The 22,702-nt window shown below is 46.1% G+C and overlaps 1 protein-coding gene across 7 annotated transcripts in view; it reads right to left on the bottom strand.

Annotated features, from left to right (window-relative positions):
- The window catches only part of COBL (cordon-bleu WH2 repeat protein), a 438,118-nt gene that overhangs the window by 203,770 nt on the left and 211,646 nt on the right, over positions 1-22,702 (bottom strand). For all 7 annotated transcript variants that reach the window (XM_029589712.1, XM_029589714.1, XM_029589716.1 and 4 more), the window contains 2 exons: positions 10,901-11,111; positions 8,334-8,562 (listed from right to left, as the gene is read on the bottom strand). In XM_029589712.1, coding sequence (XP_029445572.1) covers positions 8,334-8,562; positions 10,901-11,111 — 440 coding nt within the window. The remainder of the gene's footprint in view (positions 1-8,333; positions 8,563-10,900; positions 11,112-22,702) is intronic.

Genomic DNA, 22,702 nt, shown 5'->3' with positions numbered 1-22,702 from the left:
CATGCTATAGTTACACAATGTTGGGTTCCATCTTGGGTGCTACAACCCAAGAAAGAGATCTAGGCGTTATAGTGGATAACACATTGAAATCGTCGGTTCAGTGTGCTGCGGCAGTTAAAAAAGCAAACAGAATGTTGGGAATTATTAGAAAGGGAATGGTGAATAAAACGGAAAATGTCATAATGCCTCTGTATCACTCCATGGTGATACAGAGGCATTATGAATACTGTGTACAATTCTGGTCGCCACATCTCAAAAAAGATATAATTGTGATGGAGAAGGTTCAGAGAAGAGCTACCAAAATGATAAGGGGAATGGAACAGCTCCCCTATGAGGAAAGACTAAAGAGGTTAGGACTTTTCAGCTTGGAGAAGAGACGGCTGAGGGGGGATATGATAGAGGTGTTTAAAATCATGAGAGGTCTAGAACAGGTAGTTGTGAATCAGTTATTTACTCTTTCGGATAATAGAAAGACTAGGGGGCACTCCATGAAGTTAGCATGTGGCACATTTAAAACTAATCGGAGAAAGTTCTTTTTTACTCAACGCACAATTAAACTCTGGAATTTGTTGCCAGAGGATGTGGTTAGTGTAGTTAGTATAGCTGTGTTTAAAAGAGGATTGGATAAGTTCTTGGAGGAGAAGTCCATTACCTGCTATTAATTAAGTTGACTTAGAAAATAGCCACTGCTATTACTAGCAACGGTAACATGGAATAGACTTAGTTTTGGGGTACTTGCCAGGTTCTTATGGCCTGGATTGGCCACTGTTGGAGACAGGATGCTGGGCTTGATGGACCCTTGGTCTGACCCAGTATGGCATGTTCTTATGTTCTCATGGCTCAAGGAGTCTGCTAGGGTGTTGTCCACACCCGGGAGGTACACTGCCCTGAGAGTGATGCCATGGTCGATGGCCCACGACCAAATGTGGACTGCCCCCTGACAGAAGGTGAAGGATCCCATTCCCCCCTGTTTGTTCAGATACCATATAGCTACCTGATAGTTGATCTGAACAAGAACCACCATGTTCAGGAGCTGCTCTTGGAACACCTGTAGGGCGTACCGAATCACTTGCAGCTCCAAGAGGTTGATCTGGGACTGCGATTCCTGCACGGACCAAAGCCTCTGGGCGTGGAGTCCCGCAACATGTGCTCCCCACCCCATTCAAGACACATCGGTGGTGAGGGAGGCCTGGGGTTGTGGGCTCCAAAAGGAGGCTCCCCACTCCAGATTTGAGGGGGGTCGCCCATCACTGGAGAGATTGTTGTAACAGTGAGGTGATTAGGATAAGAGCACGTAGGTCTTGGGTAGCCTGACACCATTGAGAACGCAACGTCCACTGCGCTCTGTGCATGTGCACTCGAGCAAAGAGAGTGACATGCCCCATCGCCGCCATGTGGCCCAGCAAGCGGAAAAACTAGTGTGCCGAGACATGGGAGCAATTGGAGACCACTCGAGCAGAAAAGCCTTCACCTGGACAGTGTCCAATCGAGCTCCAATGAAGTCCCATTTCAAGGATGGATGGAGGTGGGATTTTGGATAGTTGATCAGAAATCCCAGAGTTTCCAAACTTTGGATCGTGATGCGTATGCCACTCTGTGCCCCTTGTCTGGAGTTGCTCTTGATAAGCCAATTGTCGAGGTTTAGGAAAACATGAATCTCCCATCTCCAAAGATAGGCTCCAACAACCTCCAGACATTTGGTAAAGACATGGGGCGCGAATGGCAGGCCAAAGGGCAGAACGCAATTCTGATAGTGATTCTTGTTGATAAGAAATCATAGGTACTGGTGATCATCCTGAAAGATGGGGATATGGGCGTAAGTGTATTTTAGATCGAAGGAGCAGAGCCAGTCTCCTGCTTTGAAAAGGGGGAATCAGGGTGCCCAGCGAGACCATTCTGAACTTTTCCTTCACCAAAAAACAGTTTAAGGCCCTCAGGTCAAGAACGGGCCGGATGCCGCCTGTTTTCTTGAGGATTAAAAAATACCTGGAGTAGAACCCCCTCGCCCTGCTGACTGGACGGAATGGGTTTGACTGCTTGAGCCAGTACGAGGGCAGAGAGTTCTACCTGAAGTATCTGTAAATCCCCTGTTGCTCTCCACTGGGGACATGGAGGTGAGCAGGGTGGAACTCTCTGGAAATGCAACTTGTAACCCTGATGCACAATGGACAGGACCCAAAGGTCAATAGATCTGCGAACAGCTGGAGCCGACCCCTGATTGGGGGTGTCGGCGCCCTGCGGAGAGGGCTGGTTTATGCTCCCTGGCTGCCAGTCAAAATCTTGTGGCGGGGTTCTGCGGTGGAACTGTGGTTGTCCGAGGCATCCGAGGTTGTCTTGGCCTTGCTCTGGGAGAAGGCCATTGAGGCATGGACCTTGGTGCTGGCGGGTAGTATTTTTGAGGCCTGTAAAAGGGCTTCTTCGGGTATTGCCGAGGGGGCTTCTAGGGAAGCTGGATGTCAGAATTACTGGCTGACAATTACTGAAGGGTCTCTTGATAGTCCTTCAGTTGTACCACTCCCTCCCTGATTCTGTCTCCAAACAGATTTTCCCCCGTACATGGCAAATCAGCCAGGCAGTCCTGGACTTCAGGGCGTAGATCTGAGGCACATAGCCACGCCACCCACCAAGCCCCGATGCCCACCACAGCTGTTCTCATAGCTGTCTCGAAGACATCAAAAGCAGAGCGGACTTCGTGCTTGTCGCACTCAAGGCTTTGCTGTACAGTCTTTTGGAAATTCTCCTGGAATTGCTGTGGCAGGCATTCACTGAACTCCAGGGACTATTTCTACAACTTCCAGGAGTACTGACCTATATATAACTGGTAACAAGCAATTCGGGCAGTTAACATTGCGCCCTGAAAAACACGGTGGCCCAGGGCATCAAGGGTTCTATACTCCCTCCCTGAGGGGATGAGGCATGGGTGCGGATCCTCTTCGCCTTCTTCAGGGCTGATTCTACCACCACCGATTGGTTGGGGAGCTGTCGGTGCTCAAAATCGGTGGTAGGCTGGACTAAATAAACTGCATCTGTCTTACAGTTCACCGGTGGCACTGAGATGGGGTGCTCCCAAAGGCGGGCCCACCAGCTCTTTGAAGATATCTTCCTCCCACCTTCCTCCCACCTTCCCCCCCCCTCCTCCCCCCTTTCAACCCTCCCTGCTATCCTTAACCATAAATTATCCTCATCAACAAGTCATTTATGTACATATGTTATATACTATAATCAAATGTTCCATGTAATCCTGTTATTTCTGTTATAATTCGTTATATGTATTACAATGTTATAATTTATTATATTTATTACAATGTTATAATGTAAAATAGGGCTGTTACTACCCTATTCTTTTAGTTATCTGGAAACCGATGTGATATCTCGATCGAACGTCGGTATATAAAAGAAATAAATAAAATAAATAAATAAATATCATGGACTGGCACCACCATTACCTCCTTTGGGGTATCCATGAATTGCAGAATCTCAAGCATCCTGTGCCTAGTGTCTTGCTCAGTTAAAAGCTGACAAGGTACTGATTCTGCCATGGCTTTTACGTACCCCACAAAGAAGAGATCCTCCAGGGGAGATTTCCTCCATTCCTCAGGTGGAGAGGGTTCGGAAGGTAAATCCTCCAATTCCTCAGTGGAGGACATGGACGCCTCCCCTTTCCAGGGGTCAAAAGGGGCCTCCCGTTCACTGTGTCCCTCTGGGGACGCAGATAGTCGAAGACCCAACTACATCTGAAGCATGGGCCTTGAAGGCACCGAGGGAGGAACTGAGGGCATCAGTAGGCCTCGAGGCCGTAAAAATGCAGTCGGATCCAATGGTGTTGGGGGGAATGGGGGAATCAAAGGCACTGACAGCACCAACCCTGATGGCCCTGGGTTAGCCGGGAGGTGGTGGAGCACCATGCGTCACTGAGACGTCAGCAAACCCGATGGCCCTTCCTCCTCTGAGAAATCGCTCACCGGATTGGGCCCGATGGCAGTGGCAGCGATGCTCCCTTTGGCCGCAAAGGGGCTTGGGGCATCGGTGCTGGTTGCATTGGTAGAACACCGAGCAGCATATCGAGCCATTCCAATAATGGCGCAAGCACCAGTGGAGTTGGCTCCTGCGGTGGCGGCGGTCCCAGTAGAACCGGATGCTCAAAGCCCTGCAGGGCCCAGCTGACCACCAACCACACGTGCCTCTCTATTTCCTCCTCAAAGGCAGCTGAGGATAAAATGGCTTGAGGAGGAGAAGGTGGAATTGAGACGTCCCCCGGAGCACTGGGGGGCACCGAGCTCTCCATCAGTGTCAGTGGAGGCCACCTGGAGGTATCAGAGAGGTCGGAGCAAATCGCTTCCTCCGCCCGAGATCACTTTGTGGGAGGCACCGACGCCGATGCTTGTACATGGTCTGGCTTAGAAGACGATGACCAATGTCAATGTTTCTTTGATCTTTCTCGATGGTCACCACAGTCTTTGCCCAGAACTGATGCTGAGGAACCCGACCGGAAATGGGACAACAAAGACTGCAGCCAGTCCCTGCCTCCTAACTCGGGGTCAGATGGATGAGGGGGCCACTCCAATGGGGTCAAGACCGGGACCTCCTTCCTGAGTGGGGTGGAAGTCCCCTAAGCCGATAGCGGATCCGATCTTTTGGATCCGAATAATCTTTCCATCTTATCAAGACATGCCCGACGACCCTTAGGGGTCATCTGGGCACAGAGGTTACAACAGTGGACTTTGTGGGATGCCCCCAGGCAGAGGACGCAGACCTCATGGAGGTCTGTGATGGACATAGTGCAGGGGGTACTGGGGATACCACCATTGCAAAAAGAACTCGGCGCGCGGACGATGGTTGGCGGACACCAGGTGAGGAGGCCATCGGCAATCAACCACAAATGTACGAAGAACTTACCAGATTGCACAAGTGGACCCAAAGAAAAATTTGCAAGGAATCCTATGCAATGTGTAGAAGGGAAAAACCTCAAAAACTGCAAAACAGCCAAAAAAAGTGCGAGTTCCACAACCACGAGGCAACCCATTCACGGAAAGGAAAAGACTGAAGAGGGACCAGCATGGATGCGTGGTTAGTGGCATGCTGGGCATGCTCAGTGTGCCAGTCAAAATTTCTAGAAACTTTGACAAAAGTTTTCCGTGCCGGCCTCCATCGGCTGATGTGAGGACTAACATCCTGTTTGTCCTTGGAGAAAACAGTTGAATGCCTCAGGGATCTGTATGGGGACCACTGCTTTTTAAAAAGTTATAAATATCCTAGAGATGGGAACGAGTGAGGTGATCAAATCTGATGATGATACAAAATTATTCAAAGTTGTTAAATCACAAGAGGATTGTGAGAAATTGCATGAGGATCTTACAAGACTGGGAGATTGGGCATCCAAATGGCAGATGACATTTAATGTGGACAAGAACAAGGGCATGCACATAACAAGCCAAATTATAGCTATACAATACAAGGTTCCACTTTGGGAGTCACCACCCAAGAACAGCATCTATGTGTTATTCTGAATAATATAATGACAACCTATGCTTAGAAAGTGGCTGTAGCGAAGAAAGCAAACAGAATGTTAGGAATTATTAGGAAAAGAATGGAGAATAAAATAGAGAATATCATAATGTGCTTGTTTCACTATGATGAGATACAACAACTAATCCTGGTCATTGCATCTCAAAAAATGTAATTAAAAAAATACAGAGAAGGGCAAGCAATATGATAAAGGAGTTGGAACTATTACCCTATAAGGAAAGGCTAAAGAGGTTAGGACTCTTCAGCTTGAAGAAAAGATGGCTGAGGGGAGATACGATAGAGGTTTATAAAATAATGCGTGCAGTGGAATGGGTAAACATAAATCAGTTGTTTAGTCTTTCAAAAAGTACAAAGACTAGGAGACATGCAAAGAAGTTACTAGGCAATACATTTAAAACAAATAGAAGAAAATATATTTTTATTCAAGGCATAATTAAACTCTGGAATTTGTTGCCAGAGGATGTGGTGAAAGCTATTAGTATAGCTGGATTTAAAAAAGGTTTGGAGAATCTCCTGGAAGAAAAGCCCATAAACCATTATTAAGGTGAACTTAGGGAAAAGTCACTACTTATTCCTGGGATAAGCAGCATGGAATCTGTTGACATTTTGGGATCCTGCCAGGTACTTGTGACCTGGATTGGCCACTACTGGAAACAGGATACTGAGCTTGATGGACCTTTTCTCTGACCCAGTATGGCAAATCTTATGTTCTTATGTTCCTATACTTGCCTTCTAGCCAGAGCAATTCACTTTCAAATGAGCCACCAAGATCACTGGTGTAACTCTATAGCTGTGTGATGTTTACATCTGAATATAAATAAGAAAATAATCGCCTTACACTGCTGACGCAGAAAGGCAGCTGCCAAAATACTTCTGAGGATAAAGCCTCCAAGTGAATAGAGTTTCTTTTGATACTCAACATATAATACTCATTTCTTCCTCCTTGTTCCTATCACCATGTACTACTTTGTTATATGTAATAATAATTTATACCAATATCTAAATCTATATGAGAGTAATATTTAGCTGCAGTGTGTCTGGCTGAATCAGCCAGATAGTCTTATCTAATTAACCTATACAGGATATTCAGCAGCACGAGTACACCGCTGAATATACCTATCAGAAAATTAGCCAGTTAAGTTTATCTGGCTAACTTTAGGAAGTCCTAAAGTCAGCCGGCTAACCTAGCCAGATAATTTTGCTCTGCCCCCGGAATGCCCTCAGGTTATCCGACCAAGTATTTAGCCAGATAACTTGGGGCTGGATATAAACCTCATATACAGTATATTTATGTGTAGATGTAGGAGGAGTAGCCTAGTGTATAGAACAGCAGGCTATGAGCCTGAGACGTCAGGGCTTCAAATTTCACTGCTGCTCCCTGTGACCTCCGGCAAGATACTTCACCCTCCACTGCCTCAGGTACAAACTTAGGGCCTGATTTGCCAAGCATTTGTCCAATAGACACAGAATGGGAGAAAAACCTTAGCAAATCAGGCCCTTAGATCGTGAGTCCTCTGGGGACAGGGAAATACCTTAAAGTATCTGAATGAAATCTGCTTTGAAGTGCCAAAAAGCAGACTACAAATCTAAATAAATAAACATATATATATATATATATACATACATACATACAAAAACATACATACATACATACAAAACTAAATATATGCTTATGCAGATAAAATATTTCTTCATGTGATGCATAAAACTTTTGAAGTGGAGTCAAGGGAGGCATACTAGACTCTAGTGTATCAAATGCTGCCTCTCTCTGGATCAAAAGGCATGAACGTGGCATCTCACATTTTTTCCTCCACCTCCTCCTTTTTCCCAGCTACAGGTAGGTGCATATCTCTCTGGGGTGATAACACCAATGCCACCTGTTGTGCTGGAGGGTCGGGCACTGGGAGAACAATAGCCCAAGTACCCCACCCTCGCCCCAGCTCTGTGGCTCTGTTTACTGCACACACATCGCCTGTCTGACAGCTGTTAAGATTCGCTTGGCGTGGTGCCTGGTCCCACTGTCTCCACCGGTGATCCAAGGAGCCCCAGCTAGCAGCTCTCATCACTGACATAGTGATCATAGCACTGGGCTATCACTCTGATCTCTGAGAACAGACCTATATTCCCAATTTAAAAGTAAAATGGAACACCCCCACCACTCACACACACACACACACACACATACCTCATCCCAACCATACATTCACACACAATCTGAAATGCATATGTGTAAGTGTATGCTATTTAACAGCATCTCGATTACTTAAGGCTTTGTTTTCTGTAAAAATTAGGTTTCTATTTATTTTCCTTCTACTTTTATACTACCTGCCCCTCACATTAGCAGCTATTGCCTCTCAGCTCTCTCTCTCTCTCTCTCTTTTTTTCTTACCCTGCTATTTTTTATCTCTCTCTCGCACTCTCTTTTTCATTATAATATTTCCACTTGAGTTGTGACTGGCATCCGTTCCTTTGCTGCTAGGGCTCTTCTGTATAATTTTTCTGACTTCTGGTGGCCAGATGTCCTAGCACAGAAGCCAGGAGAACAGGGAAGGGGACCAGGAGAGGAGCAGGCCGGGGAGAAGGGAGGGCAACAGAAATGATCTACCTGACTTAACAGAGAAAAGCAAAACACATTAGATGCCAGGACACTCCAGGCAGGGTGAAAGAGGGGTATTTAGAAATAGAAACATGGTATGTCACCTAAAGTTTCATTTGTCATACAGCATGTGAGGACTTACCTACAGATGAGGCTACGCAGTACACACACAGAGAGAATTGCCCTACACAGACCATTTGCCAGGACTCACCTTTCCGGCTGTTCCAGGCGTACAGTTCCTTTATACCCAGCTCATTCAGGGTCTCTGAGAGGGGCAGCCGCTCCCGGGAGAGCTCGTCCCTCAGCAGTACGACGTGCTCCCGCTGGAACTCACACTTGTCGCAGATGACGGGGAGAATATCCCGCAAGGGCACCAGGGGACTCACTCTCACTACGGTCTTCTGCGTCCTCTGGAAATTCACCACCAGTCTCACGGAGACCTGGAAGAGCAAAGGCAAGACGACCCTCAGTCCCAACCCTCCACAGCGACAAGTCAGCGGCACGCACTGTGCTAAGAGGGTTGGTCTTTCTCGCCCTTTCACCTGATCCCCATTCGTTCAAACCCAGTGACTCGTTCGTGTGATGGCGGGGGCTGGGACGGCCAGGCTGCTTGAACAGAGAAAGCGTCTCTCGCCGAAGGTGCGCTCGGGTGGCTGATCTCACTTTCTGCCACAGCCCGAGCTCCCCTACCAAATGCTGAGAACCTGTGAGTCACAACTAAGAGAGGAACAAAAGGCCAGAAGAGAAGGGCTGCAGGGCTGAAGCTGGGAGAAAAAGAATGCTATTGTCATCCCTTTAATGATATTTGAATCGCACAGAAAATACCTGCGAGGGGAGGAGGGGAATGAAAAGCAGGCTTTTGCTGAGGCTGGAAAAGGGCGAAACTTTGCAAGTTTATTTTCTTAAGAAATGAGAAACGTGTTTTGATCTCAAGACAAGTGGGTACAAAGCAAGGTTTTCTGTCATGCGTTAAATTGCTGGAGATTTACAGTAAGCAAGGGGCGTGGAGGCCTACCCTGAGTGGAGCAGCCTGCCCCAGCATGTGGAAGCCCCCAGGAGGAGTAATAAAGGAGTTTGCTTTGTATACGGTAGTTAGCGCTGGTGGCATTATTATATTGTTATGTTTTTTGAAATATATTTAAAAAAAATTTAAAGAAAAAAAATTATCAAGAAATATGTTAATTCTTTATAAGGCTGAATTCTTTGCAGGTTGATATACTTTTTATTGGACTAACATATAACTTATCCAAAGGTAATAACATATGAGCTGTCAGGATCCTGCAGGACCCTTATTCAGTTTGTAGAAGTCATCAAGAAACACTGGCTAAAATGACATGGATTTTCCGGTCTTTAAATCAAGACATGAAATAATAAGTTCATAAAATGCTTTTTTTTAATATACTGAATTAGAATGCCTAAAGGTATGCATTACATAATAGACAGCAAAAGCCAAGGTTTAGCTAGCATCAAAACTCACCAATAAAGAAAGGATTTCTTTACTTTGAAGTTCAAGGGCCTGATATTGAAAGCGCATTCAGCACTCGACAGCCGGATAAGTAAGACTTATCCGTGATAGTGGGTGAGCCGGATAACTCATATCCGGCTAAGTTACTTGAACGGCCATCTTTCAATTTTGGGCCCCAAATGTTTTAACTACAAAGCATAGGCTTCACTTACCCAAAAAAAATGAATGGAATTTTTCTCATACTTTTCTGCGGTGACATCTCTTCATTGCTATGACATAATGGGGTAGATTTTAAAAGGTTGCACGCGGGATTACATGTGCGCGTGCTACCCAGCGCGTGCACAATTGTGCACCCCCTTGCGCATGCCGAGCTGCGCTGCCTTCCCCCATTCCCTTCCCCTAACATGACTTTCCCACCCCTTCCCCTAACCTTTCACCCCCCCGCCCTACTCTAACCCTCCCCAAATTTGTGTTTTACCTTTTGCGCCTGCCCAGAGGCAGGCGCAAGTTGTGCGCACCGGCAAACTGCCGGCAGGCGATCCCTGGGACAGCAGCAAATATGGCCGTTGTGCCGGGAGCCTGACCCCACCCTGCCCCCGGACCACCCACATCCCGCCCCCCCCCCCCCTTTTTTTTTGCAAGCCCCAGGACTTATACGCGTCCCAGGGCTTTATGCGCCTCACCGGGCCTTTTTAAAATAGGTCCGGCACACGCAAGGCCGGTTATGCGCGTAACCCTTTTAAAATCCGGCCCAATATTTAAGTGCCAACATGCACAATAAACTATCAATATTCGATGCCACTTAACCGGATAAGTTCAGACTTATCCGGTTAAGTGGCACTGTTTGAATATTTGGCCGTGGTCAGTGGGCTGCTGCTTAGCTGGATAACTATTTATCCGGCTCAACAGTTATCCGGCTAAGTGGTGGGCAGGATGGGGGGAGGTGCTCCAGGGCTCGGCTACTTATCCGGCTAGCTCAGCTGACTTTTAGATAGCTGGCTAAGTTAGCTGAAAATATTTATCTGGCTAACTATCTCAGCCGGATAGTGGCTGAATATCTACCTCTAAACGTCTAACCTTTGTGTTGTTGTGTGATAGTACAATCTAGGCAGAAATGGACATGTTTTTCTTGTTTAACTACTATTTAGTACTGCATGATGAGCAGCAAATCTTTGAAATCAAGCCAAAAAAAAAGAAAGGAACACTTAGTTTTGAGCCAAACATATTGATGGAACAGGAAGTCCTACTGATACTAGCAAATCCCTCACAAGCTGAAAATACAAATGTCCTATTAAAGACTTTATACCACTTACCGCGGGGATCTTAGGAGGTGGCTTCCTGGTTTTCCCTTCTGGAACCTTCTCCTTCAGAATGACTGTATCCACATCCAGCATTCCTATCAAGGTATTTGGCTTATAACTCAAAGGTTGTTGAGATCCCTTGGACTTCAGTTCCAGAGTATGGTGGGCTGGATTTAGATGATACTGGCTGCACAAGTCCACCAACTGATCCATCACTGCTTTACTGTGAAGAAAGAGACATAAGAGCATATGAACACAAGAAATGCAAACATTCTACCTCCAACAGTAGCCAATCCAGGTCACAAGAACCTGGAAGAGCCCACAAAGTAGATCCGATTCCTATTATTCACTTCCATGGATAGAATAGCTTTTTTTAGTCTACCTGGCTAATAATGTGCTGTGGACTTCTCCTCCAGGAACTTGTCCAAACCTCTTTTAAACCTCACTGTGCTGGTCACCTTGACCACATCCTCTGACAACAGATTCTACAGCTTCACAGTGCATTTTGTTAGGCATGCTCTGATACAGGCAATTTAACAGTGCTCTCTGCTTTAAGGTACTTGCGGGAAAAGGGATAGCTTGAGGTAAGGTGACTGTATATAGATGATCAGAATTTAATGAAAAGATTAATTATGAATTTGCTTTTCCATAAGTTGCACTGAATTTGAATTTACTTTATTAAAACTTATTATCTGCACCCATCACAATAAGCTTAAGGAGGACCAAACACCAATGCAACAGCAACACACAGGGAGGATAACTTTCAAATAGCTGCACGCGCGAAAATCCACACCTGTATTTTATAACCTGCGCATATATAATATATGCAGGTTAAAAAAATACATGTAAGTGTATCCTACAACATGCTTGCTCCTGTAAAACAAGCACGCAAACACATCTTGCACTTATCTGCCTATGTTTCAATTTATCTGGCTAAGTGGTGGTGCTTATCCGGAAAAGTTCTAATTTATCCGTCTAAGTAGCTACTTAGATAAGTCTTGAAAATGCTATTTACTCGGTTAAGTCAGATAACTGGATAGGTTTGAAAAGTGCTATTTATCCGGAAAAGTAACATAAATGGATAAGTCTCAAATAGTGCTACATATCTGGCTAAGAGAGACGGATAAGTCTGCTACTTATCTGGATAAGTAGCTTTGCTGCTACTTAGATGGATAAATTTACACACATTAACCCCCTCCTGTAAGTTGGGTTTTATGCGTGCAAGTCGGGAGTTTTTCCAAAATGTGCGTTGCAATGAAATGATCAATTTTACCAATTAGTCTACCAGTTCGCCCAGTCCATCTGCAGGTTAACGAGATCCTCCTGGCTCTTCAGCCTCACCACTCCCATTTCACCCAGACCTCCCCCCCTCCCACTCAGTGTTTCACTTTTAAGCCATTTATAATCACTTACTCAAGCAACAGAGTGGGTGTAAATATTCATGAGTGAGCTGCCAAAGTACATGTGTAAACTGCTTACAAAATAACAAATTGCAAGCATAAATGCTGGCCCCGCCCTGGAACACCCCTGGCCCGCCCCTTTTTATACACGAGCATGTTTACTCGCAGATCCTTACCTACGCATATATTTTGAGGTTTATAAAATGACATATATGCGAGTCTATACTATTTACACGGGTGTATGCTGATTTTTACCCTTGCAACTTTTGAAAATTCACCTTTAACAGGATTATTGTGCCATGTTACAGAATGAGCCTCTTAGATCCTTGGATCTGAAATTTACTCCAGAGCGGATAAATACAACCGCATAGGTTTCACACAAAGCGGCTAGATTTAGCCACAGTTAAAGCAGCCATTCAAAGGGGCATGTTTGGGTTGGAGGAGATAAACATGCATGTGTAACTGAATTTTCAATAGATGCACACAGTTTCTCCTCCGGACCCCCAGCCACATAAATAGCGGGCCACAATCCACGAGCACAAAAGTACCTGCCTCCCTTTAGCTGATTTTCAAAAATCTACGGACTTTCCTGGTAAGTGGTTTATTGGGATATGTCCTCCTCTACCCCATCCCTCCCTTTATGAGGCAACAAAGTGTCTCATAAAAACAGCAATCTGTATAAGAAACTTTCACAATCTGCTGGTGTGTTCAGTTCTTTCCCATCCATGATGAATGCTACCCAAGAAAGAGATCTAGGTGTCATAGTGGATAACACATTGAAATCGTCGGCTCAGTGTGCTGCGGCAGTCAAAAAAGCAAGCAGAATGTTGGGAATTATTAGAAAGGAAATGGTGAATAAAACGGAAAATGTCAATGCCTCTGTATCGCTCCATGGTGAGACCGCACCTTGAATACTGTGTACAATTCTGGTCGCCGCATCTCAAAAAAGATAGAATTGCAATGGAGAAGATACAGAGAAGGGCCACCAAAATGATAAGGGGAATGGAAAAGCTCCCCTATGAGGAAAGACTAAAGAGGTTAGGACTTTTCAGCTTGGAGAAGAGACGGCTGAGGGGGGATATGATAGAGGTGTTTAAAATCATGAGAGGTCTAGAACGGGTAGATGTGAATCGGTTATTTACTCTTTCAGATAATAGAAAGACTAGGGGGCACTCTATGAAGTTAGCATGTGGCATATTTAAAACTAATCGGAGAAAGTTCTTTTTTACTCAGCGCACAATTAAACTCTTGAATTTGTTGGCAGAGGATGTGGTTAGTGCAGTTAGGGGTAGATTTTCAGAGCCCTGCTCGCCTAAATCCGCCCAAAACCGGGCGGATTTAGGCGAGCAGGGCCCTGCGCGCCGGGAAGCCTATTTTACATAGGCCTCCCGGCGCGCGCAGAGCCCCGGGACTCGCGTAAGTCCCGGGGTTCTCGGAGGGGGGCGTGTCGGGGGCGTGTCGGGGGGCGGGCCCGGTCGTCGCGGCGTTCCGGGGGCGTGTCGGCAGCGTTTTGGGGGCGGGTACGGGGCGTGGCTACGGCCCGGGGGGCGTGGCCACGCCCTCCGTACCTGCCCCCAGGTCGCGGCCCGGCGCGCAGCAGGCCCGCTGGCGCGCGGGGATTTACGTCTCCCTCCGGGAGGCGTAAATCCCCCGACAAAGGTAAGGGGGGGGTGTAGTCAGGGCCGGGCGGGTGGGTTAGGTAGGGGAAGGGAGGGGAAGGTGAGGGGAGGGCAAAGGAAAGTTCCCTCCAAGGCCGCTCCGATTTCGGAGCGGCCTTGGAGGGAACGGGGGGAGGCAGCGCGGCTCGGCGCGCGCAGGCTATACAAAATCGATAGCCTTGCGCGCGCCGATCCAGGATTTTAGTGGATACGCGCGGCTCCGCGCGTATCTACTAAAATCCAGCGTACTTTTGTTTGCGCCTGGAGCGCAAACAAAAGTAGGCTGTTCGCGCTCGTCTGAAAATCTACCCCTTAGTGTAGCTGTGCTTAAAAAAGGATTGGATAAGTTCTTGGAGGAGAAGTCCATTACCTGCTATTAATTAAGTTGACTTAGAAATTAGCCACTGCTATTACTAGCAACGGTAACATGGAATAGACTTGCCAGGTTCTTATGGCCTGGATTGGCCACTGTTGGAAACAGGATGCTGGGCTTGATGGACCCTTGGTCTGACCCAGTATGGCATGTTCTTATGTTCTTATGTCATCAGCTGATGAACACTAGTAGTCAAATCAGTTTTTATGGTTGCTACTGGATTACTGCTTATGAAAACTAGCAGAAATATCTGTTCTTTGCCAGGTTTGAGGACCATCCAAGAGTCTCTATTATGGATAAGAATGTAAAATTGTTGCTTGATTTATTAAAGCTACTTGGTATACAATATCTGGGCCCATGGGAAAGCCTGCCTAGCTCTCATCCATCCATCTATCCATCCAGCCAAGGAGCTACAGGAAGGCCTGCTTTAGCCATAAGAAGCTGCAGCCTCAGAGTCTTTAAGGGATTTCCTACAGGTCAGCAGCCTCCTTCATGTGCAACTTTGCTACCCATGCAAATGAACTATGTAGCAGAACTGTGGGTGAAATTCTGCTTCCCAGATGCCCGAAAAAAAGATAACTACGCCTCCGTAAGGTACAGTTATCATGCCAATTTTCACAAACTTCTTAATTAATGAGTCGCTTTGCTGGTTTTTGCATCACACCAGCTCATTCTTTCTTAATGGAAATAAACTTTTGCACGCAGTGAAACATGCGTGAAAGTTTACTACAGAGAAGGGGCAAAATCTGTGAAGTTTTTCGCTTTTTGTGCCTTTTTATGCATCACTCCCTTTTACAAAACAACTTTGCATTAAAGTACATTGGCCTATTAGCCTGTAATGTGTCTCCCTCAGGGGTCAGACTGCCTGAGGGAAAGTTATATCAGTTGATATACCCTCTTGGGCAGAATACCCCTAAGGACAAACCAGCTTATATCATTATTCATGCTGTCTTTCCAAAATCTGCCGTGAAAGATAAGTGCATTCAGAGCATACTGTTCATTCCAACCAGACAGGAATCCAGTCAGCCACAAACTTACAGAAAAACTTCTTCTAATTGTTAAGATCAAATAAGGTAAAAGAATGAAAACCAGGCCTTCCCCTAGATTCCACAGCAGATACTCTTCTATTTGATTACCTGAACTTCTTGATCATGAGCAAATATTATTTCATTCTTACTACCTCTTTACTAGATAATTACCATATCATATATGAATTTATACTCTTGTGCCCATCTTTATATACTATCTAACTCAACAAATGGACCCCTCAGTTATCTAATTTATCTATTATTGCAACTCAGTCAGAGGAGAATTTTCAAAAGATACGCACGTAAAACAGCATGTATGCGAGTCTACATTATTTTAAAAACTGCAACATGTATATCAGGAACCATGAGTAAATTTGCACATGTAAAAAAACAGAGTGGGTCAGGAGCGCCCCAGGGAGGGGCCAACAGTTACGTACATAAATTATTTATTTATTTATTTAACAGCTTTTCTATACCGACATTAAAATACACATCATATCGTTTACATTTTAACAAAAACGAGGAAAGTACAAAGAAGAGGGGTTAAAAAACAGTTGCTATTTTATAGCCTGACAATGTGCTGTGCACTACGGGGCCAATACAATGAAGTGCACCCAGCCTAGCGCACAGGTTAACAAGTGGTTGGATGTGGGTTTTGGACGTGCTACACTAACCCCCAATGCAATAAGGGGATCAGTGTGTCCAAAATCACTGTAAATGCCAGGCAGATGAGGCTATTAGTTAGTACCCTGATGCAGTACTAGTACTATCAATTAAAAAGCAGAATGAAAATACAAACAAAAAACACACTTTGAAATGTTTGTATGCTAATGCCAGAAGCCTAAGAAGTAAGATGGGAGAATTAGAATGTATAGCAGTGAATGATGACATAGACTTAATTGGCATCTCAGAGACATAGTGGAAGGAGCATAACCAATGGGACAGTCCAACAGGATAAACATCCTGCATGAGACTAAATGCACAATCAAATCTTTATGGGTAGAAATCCCTTGTGTTTTGGGGAAGACTATAGTGAAAGGAGTATACTACCGTCCACCTGGCCAAGATGGTGAGACAGTGAAATGGTAAGAGAAATTAAGGAAGCAAACCATATTGGTAGTGCAGTAATAATGGGAGATTTCAATTTCCCCAATACTGACTGGGTAAATGTATCATCGGGACATGCTAGAGAGATAAAGTTCCTGGATGGAATAAATGACAGTTTTATGGAGCAATTGGTTCAGGAACTGATGAGAGATCTAATTCTCAGTGGAGCACAGGATTTGGTGACAGAGGTAACTGTGGTGGGGCCGCTTGGCAATAGAGATCATAATATGATCAAATTTGAATTGACTGGAAGGGGACAGTAAGCAAATCCACGACTCTCATGCTAAACATTCAAAAGAGAAACTTTGATAAAATGAGAAAAATAGTTAGAAAAAAACTGAAAGGAGCAGCTACAAAGGTCAGACCAAGGGTCCATCAAGCCCAGCATCCTGTTTCCAATAGTGGCCAATCCAAGTTCATAAGAACCTGGAAAGTACCCAAAAACGAAGTCTATTCCATGCTAGTAATAGCGATGGTTATTATCTAAGTCAACTTAATTAATAGCAGGTAATGGACTTCTCCTCCAAGAACGTATCCAATCCTTTTTTAAACACAGCTATACTAACTGCACTAACCACATCTTCTGGCAACAAATTCCAGAGTTTAATTGTGCGTTGAGTGAAAAAGAACTTTCTCTGATTAGTTTTGAATGTGCCACATGCTAACTTCATGGAGTGACCCCTAGTCTTTCTATTATCCGAAAGAGTAAAAAACCGATTCACATCTAACCGTTCTAGACCTCTCATGATTTTAAACACCTCTATCATATCCCCCCTCAGCCGTCTCTTCTCCAAGCTGAGAAGTCCTAACCTCTTTAGTCTTTCCTCATAGGGGAGCTGTTCCATTCCCTTTATCATTTTTGGTCACCCTTCTCTGTACCTTCTCCATCGCAATTATATCTTTTTTGAGATGCGGCGACCAGAACTGTACACAGTATTCAAGGTGCGGTCTCACCATGGAGCGATACACAGGCATTAGAACCTAGAAGATGTGGTAATCCACGAAAGGACATCCCCACCTATCCCATGACTTTTTATTTTTCCCAGAAGCCTCTCATTAGGAACTTTGTCAAATGCCTTCTGAAAATCCAAGTACACTACATCTACAGGTTCACCTTTATCCACATGTTTATTAACTCCTTCAAAAAAGGGAAGCAGATTTGTGAGGCAAGACTTGCCTTGTGTAAAGCCATGCTGATTTTGTTCCATTAAACCATGTCTTTCTATATGTTCTGTGATTTTGATGTTTAGAATACTTTCCACTATTTTTCCTGGCACTGAAGTCAGGCTAACCGGTCTTTAGTTTCCCAGATCGCCCCTGGAGCCCTTTTTAAATATGGGGGTTACATTAGCTATCCTCCAGTCTTCAGGTACAATGGATGATTTTAATGACAGGTTACAAATTTTTACTAATAGGTCTGAAATTTCATTTTTTAGTTCCTGCAGAACTCTGGGATGTATACCATCCGGTCCAGGTGATTTACCACTCTTAAGTTTGTCAATCAGGTCTACCACATCTTCTAGGTTCACCGTGATTTGGTTCAGTCCATCTGAATCATTACCCATGAAAACCTTCTCCAGTACGGGTACCTACCCAACATCCTCTTCAGTAAACACCGAAGAAAAGAAATCATTTAATCTTTCCACGATGGCCTTATCTTCTCTAAGTGCCCCTTTAACCCCTCGATCATCTAACGGTCCAACGGACTTTCATTTGAATCAGTCCATCTCCTTGCAATGTCCATCTCCTCGCAAAGGCTGTATCCTCCTGGGCCTGCATAACTAGATGATAAAACCTGGAGAAAGTGTGTAAGGAGGACCACGTTGCAGCTCAGCAGATATCGATGGGAGACAACAGACTAAACTCCGCCCATGACACTTCCTGAACCCTAGTGGAATGAGCCCTAACCTGAGTAGGAAATGGCTTTCCAGTGGCCACATATGTGGCCATGACCACCTCCTTAATCCAACGAGCTATGGTAGCTAACGAAGCCAAAACACCCTGCTTACTCCCGCCATGGAGAACAAACAAGTGAGCCGTCTTTCAAAAAGACTCGGAGACCTCCAGGTACTGCATGGCAAGATAACATCCAAGGAGCACAAAAGGCAAAACTCCTCTGCATCCCTGACCTTATCCAGGGATGGCAAGGAGATGGACTGATTCAAATGAAAGTCCAAGACTACCTTGGGCAAGAAAGATGGAACTGTACACAGCTGTAACACCCCTGGAGTCACCCAAAGGTACGGCTCCCGACAAGACAATGCCTGCAGCTCAGAAATCAGACGCGCAGAACACATAGCTATCAGGAACATAGACTTCAAAATTAACAACTGTAAGGAAAGGCTATGCAGTGGTCAGAACTTAGGGTCCACCAAAAAGTCCAGCACCAAATTAAGACTCCACAATGGAACCAGTAACCTCAAGGGAGCCTAAGGTGCTTCACTTCCTTCAAAAAACAGGCCACATCAGGATGAGATGACAAGGAAAGACTATTCACCAGGCCTTTCAAACAGGCAAGAGCCGCAACCTGCACCTTCAAGAAATTAAGGGCCAAGCCTTTATTCAATCCATCCTGCAAAAAAAATCCAAAATGAGAGCGATCTTAACTGAATGAGGAAGAAAAATGAGGAAGAAAATCCCGCTACTCACACCAGGCCTCAAAAACTCTACAAACCTGCACATAAGCCAAGGAAGTGGAGAACCTGCGAGCGCGGAGTAAAGTGGCAATTACTGCAGAGGAATAACCACACTTTAAGAGGCGAGCCCTCTCAAGGGCCAAACCGTAAGATAGAGTTGGATCCTCGTGAAGAACTGGTCCCTGCTAAAGCAGATCCATATGTGGCAGAAGACAAAGGGGGGCCTCCACTAGGAGTTGCTGCAAATCTGCATACCATGGACGCCTGGGCCAGTCCAGCGCCAGCAGCAGTACTAGCCCCCTGTGGCCTTCAATCTTGCAAATTATCCTGCCCAGCAAGTGCCATGGAGGAAAGGCATAAAGCAATCTGTCTTCTGGCCAGACCTGTACAAGATCATCTATTTTCAGGGACCACAGATCTCTCCTGCGACTGTAGAAGCGAGGAACCTTTGTATTTCATCTGTCGTGAGTACCAACCAGGCCAGAGAGGACAAGGGAACTCCCTTTCTCAGATGATCTTCCTGCAACCACCACTGGAGGTGGGAGCAGATTTCCATCAGCAAATAGAGCCGAACTGCATAATCCTGAGACTGCGGGTTCCAACAAGATAGCAGAGAGCGCTGAAGAGTATGCATATGCACCCTTGACCATGGCACCACTTCTAGGGTAGCTGCCATCAAACCGAGTTCCTATAGGTAGGACCACACAGTCGGGCGTGTTCATCAACTGACGCTCTTGAGACATCAATCTCTGGATCCGAGCTTCCAGTAGGAAAACTTTGTCCTGTCCCGTGTCAAACCAATCCCCCCAGATACTCCAACGACTGGGATGTCTGAAGATTGCTCTTGGTCAGGTTCACCACCAACGGAGCTCCTGCAATAAGGAGATCACCTTGTGTATCAGCAGGTGGCTCTCTTCCTGAGACTTGGCTCAAATCAGCCAGTCGTCCAAATATGGGTGCACCAGGATTCCTTCTTTTCGCAAGGCCACCGCTACCACCACCATAATCTTGGAAAATGTTCTGGGAGCGATAGCAAGAACAAAAGGCAGCACCCAAAACTGATAATGGCACCCCAACACCGCAAAACACAGAACGTGCTGGTGTTCCAATCAGATAGGAATATGAAGGTAAACCTCTGACAGATCCAAGGTGGTCAGAAATTCCCCTGACTGAACCACCATTATTACAGAGCGTAAGGTTTCCATTCGAAAATGAGTCACCTTCAAGTGACAGTTGAACCTCTTGAGATCCAAGATGGGCGAAAGGAGCCCACCTTCTTGGGCACAACAAAATTAATGGAATATCGCCCCATACTCAAGATGTGGGTTCCGGAACCACAGCCCTCAGTCTGAGGAGTCTTTGAAGCGTGAACTCCACTGCCTGTTTCTTCTGCAGGGAGTAGCAAGGGAACACCATGAACATGTCCTGAGGAATACTGCGAAATTCCAGTACATACTTTTTGTATATCACCTCCAGGACGCACTGGTCCGATGTGATCTCGACTCATCTCCGATAAAAGAGAGAGAGAGAGAGGTCCCCCTATTTCCTGTTCCAGAAGGTGGGTCAGCAATCCTTCATTGGGAAGCTCAGGAAGGGCCACCACCCGAGCCCGATGCTCTCTTGGGCTGCCGGGGACGAAAGGACTGAGACCTACTGAAAGGCCGAATCTGCTGAGAGGTCATCCCTCTGTAGGGACAAAAATGCCTGGAACACCAGAAATGACTCCTCATACCAAAGGGGCGCTGTAACTGTTTCTTATCCTCCGGCAACCGAGGCACCGGTAACTTGCCCCACTTACTGGCCAGTTTCTTCAACTCATCCCCAAACAAAAGCAAGTCTTTAAAGGACATCTTAGTAAGCTTGGCTTTGGAAGCTGTGACAGCTGACCAATTTCACAACCAGAGTTAACGCCTGGCTGCTATCATTGAAGGCACTCCTCTGGCCGAGGTCCAAACCAAATCACAACCTGTATCTGCTAAAAAGGCGGCAGCAGGCTCCATAAAAGCTCTGGAATTCCCTCTAGACTTATCAACCTCCTGAGAGAGAAGCAGACAATATCTCGTCACTAGGGCACAACAGGAGGCAATCTGTAAATTCATCGCCACTGCCTCAAAGGCTTGCTTAAGAATAGTCTCAATCCTTCTATCATGTACATCCTTCAAGGCTTCTCCTCCATCTATGGGGATAGTCATCCACTTAGACACGGCACATACCAGAGCATCCACGTTGGGAAATTGCAAACGCTCTCTCACAGCCGGATCCAGGGGGTACAGGCCTTCCAATGTCCGACCCCCTTTAAAATTTGCCTCTGGGGCATCCCATTCCCGATCAATCAATTCCTGGATGGTATCCATCACCAGGAAAAAACAAGAGTCTTTACGTTAGGAAACCAAAATGGGATTCTTCCTCGGCTCTGACACAGCATCCAAACCAGGAACACCCAGCTGTTTCAAGATCTATGAAATCAGGGCCAGCAGTTCATCTCTATAAAAGAACTTCAACATGGTTCGATACGGTTCCAGCCCTGGAGGAATTTCCCTATCTTCCAGGGAATCAGGATCAATGTCATCATCAATGCCATCCGGATTCCTGTCGGGAACACCCGCAGGGAGCCAAGGCGAGCTCTGGAAGAGGGAGGAACCACTGGCTGAAAGTCTGACTGGACAGAAATGGGGGAAGCGGAGGACTGTGCCTGAAGAAAGGCTTATAAGCTTTGAAAGAATTCCACCCAAGAAAAAGCAGATGTGCCCAGACCAAGCAACTGGAGCTGGTCCCACAGAACTGCCCTCGCCAGCGGAGGAGCCAGTCAATGGAGAACCAAGATCTGGCGTCCTCCCAGTTCAGGCTGTGACCAACCCATCATCAGAATGGGAAGAGCCAGGCTTAGCAAAATCCAAGGAAGACAACTCTCCCTGAGCGTCTGAGCAGTGCTGACACAGGTTAGAAGCCCTGACATGACAGGCAATGCAAAAAGGAAGACACTTAGTCTTCTTACTTACCGGCACCACTGCTGCGGTAAATGTGCATCGGAATGGCTCGTGCTCAAAAATGAAATGCACCCAAAAGATAAGTGCCTAGAAGACAGCACGAAAAGGCGCATGCACAACCTGTGCGCCAAGTTAAGCGCATAAAATGTTGTGCACATAAAAAGTGCGCCTAAAAAACGAGCACACAACACGTGTGCAGAGCTGACACACTGTGCACACTGACGGTCTATAGAAGGCAGCAGAACATGCACAAGAGTGCACGAAAACGCCCGCCACAGCCTGCCACATGGCATGCAAGAAAAAGCCTAAGTGTGGGGCCTAGCCCATCAGGGGCCACTCAACCCGCCAGGCTGCCCAGTTCCCCAATCCCAGTGGGAATGGGAATGAACATTGGCACAGCACACCGAGAGTGGAGACCGGAGGAAATCCTGAAACCCCTCTAACTGTCTCAATTCAGGTACAACTTTTTCCTTTTTTTTTTAAACTTTACCTGAGCTCAGCGCTTACCGGCTGAGTACAAAGACAGTCTCCGGCTGTGGGGGGAGAGGGCATCTGCTGTCCCCGGCCACACTCGGCCTTCTGCAACCGCTGCCTTTCAGCTGAACTACCAGCTAAGTCCACGCCA

This window comes from Rhinatrema bivittatum, chromosome 2 (genome assembly GCF_901001135.1).
Source record: "Rhinatrema bivittatum chromosome 2, aRhiBiv1.1, whole genome shotgun sequence".
In the NCBI taxonomy this organism is placed as follows: domain Eukaryota; kingdom Metazoa; phylum Chordata; class Amphibia; order Gymnophiona; family Rhinatrematidae; genus Rhinatrema; species Rhinatrema bivittatum.
Note: the sequence above shows the minus strand (reverse complement) of the source record. Positions and strands in the feature narration are given on the sequence as shown.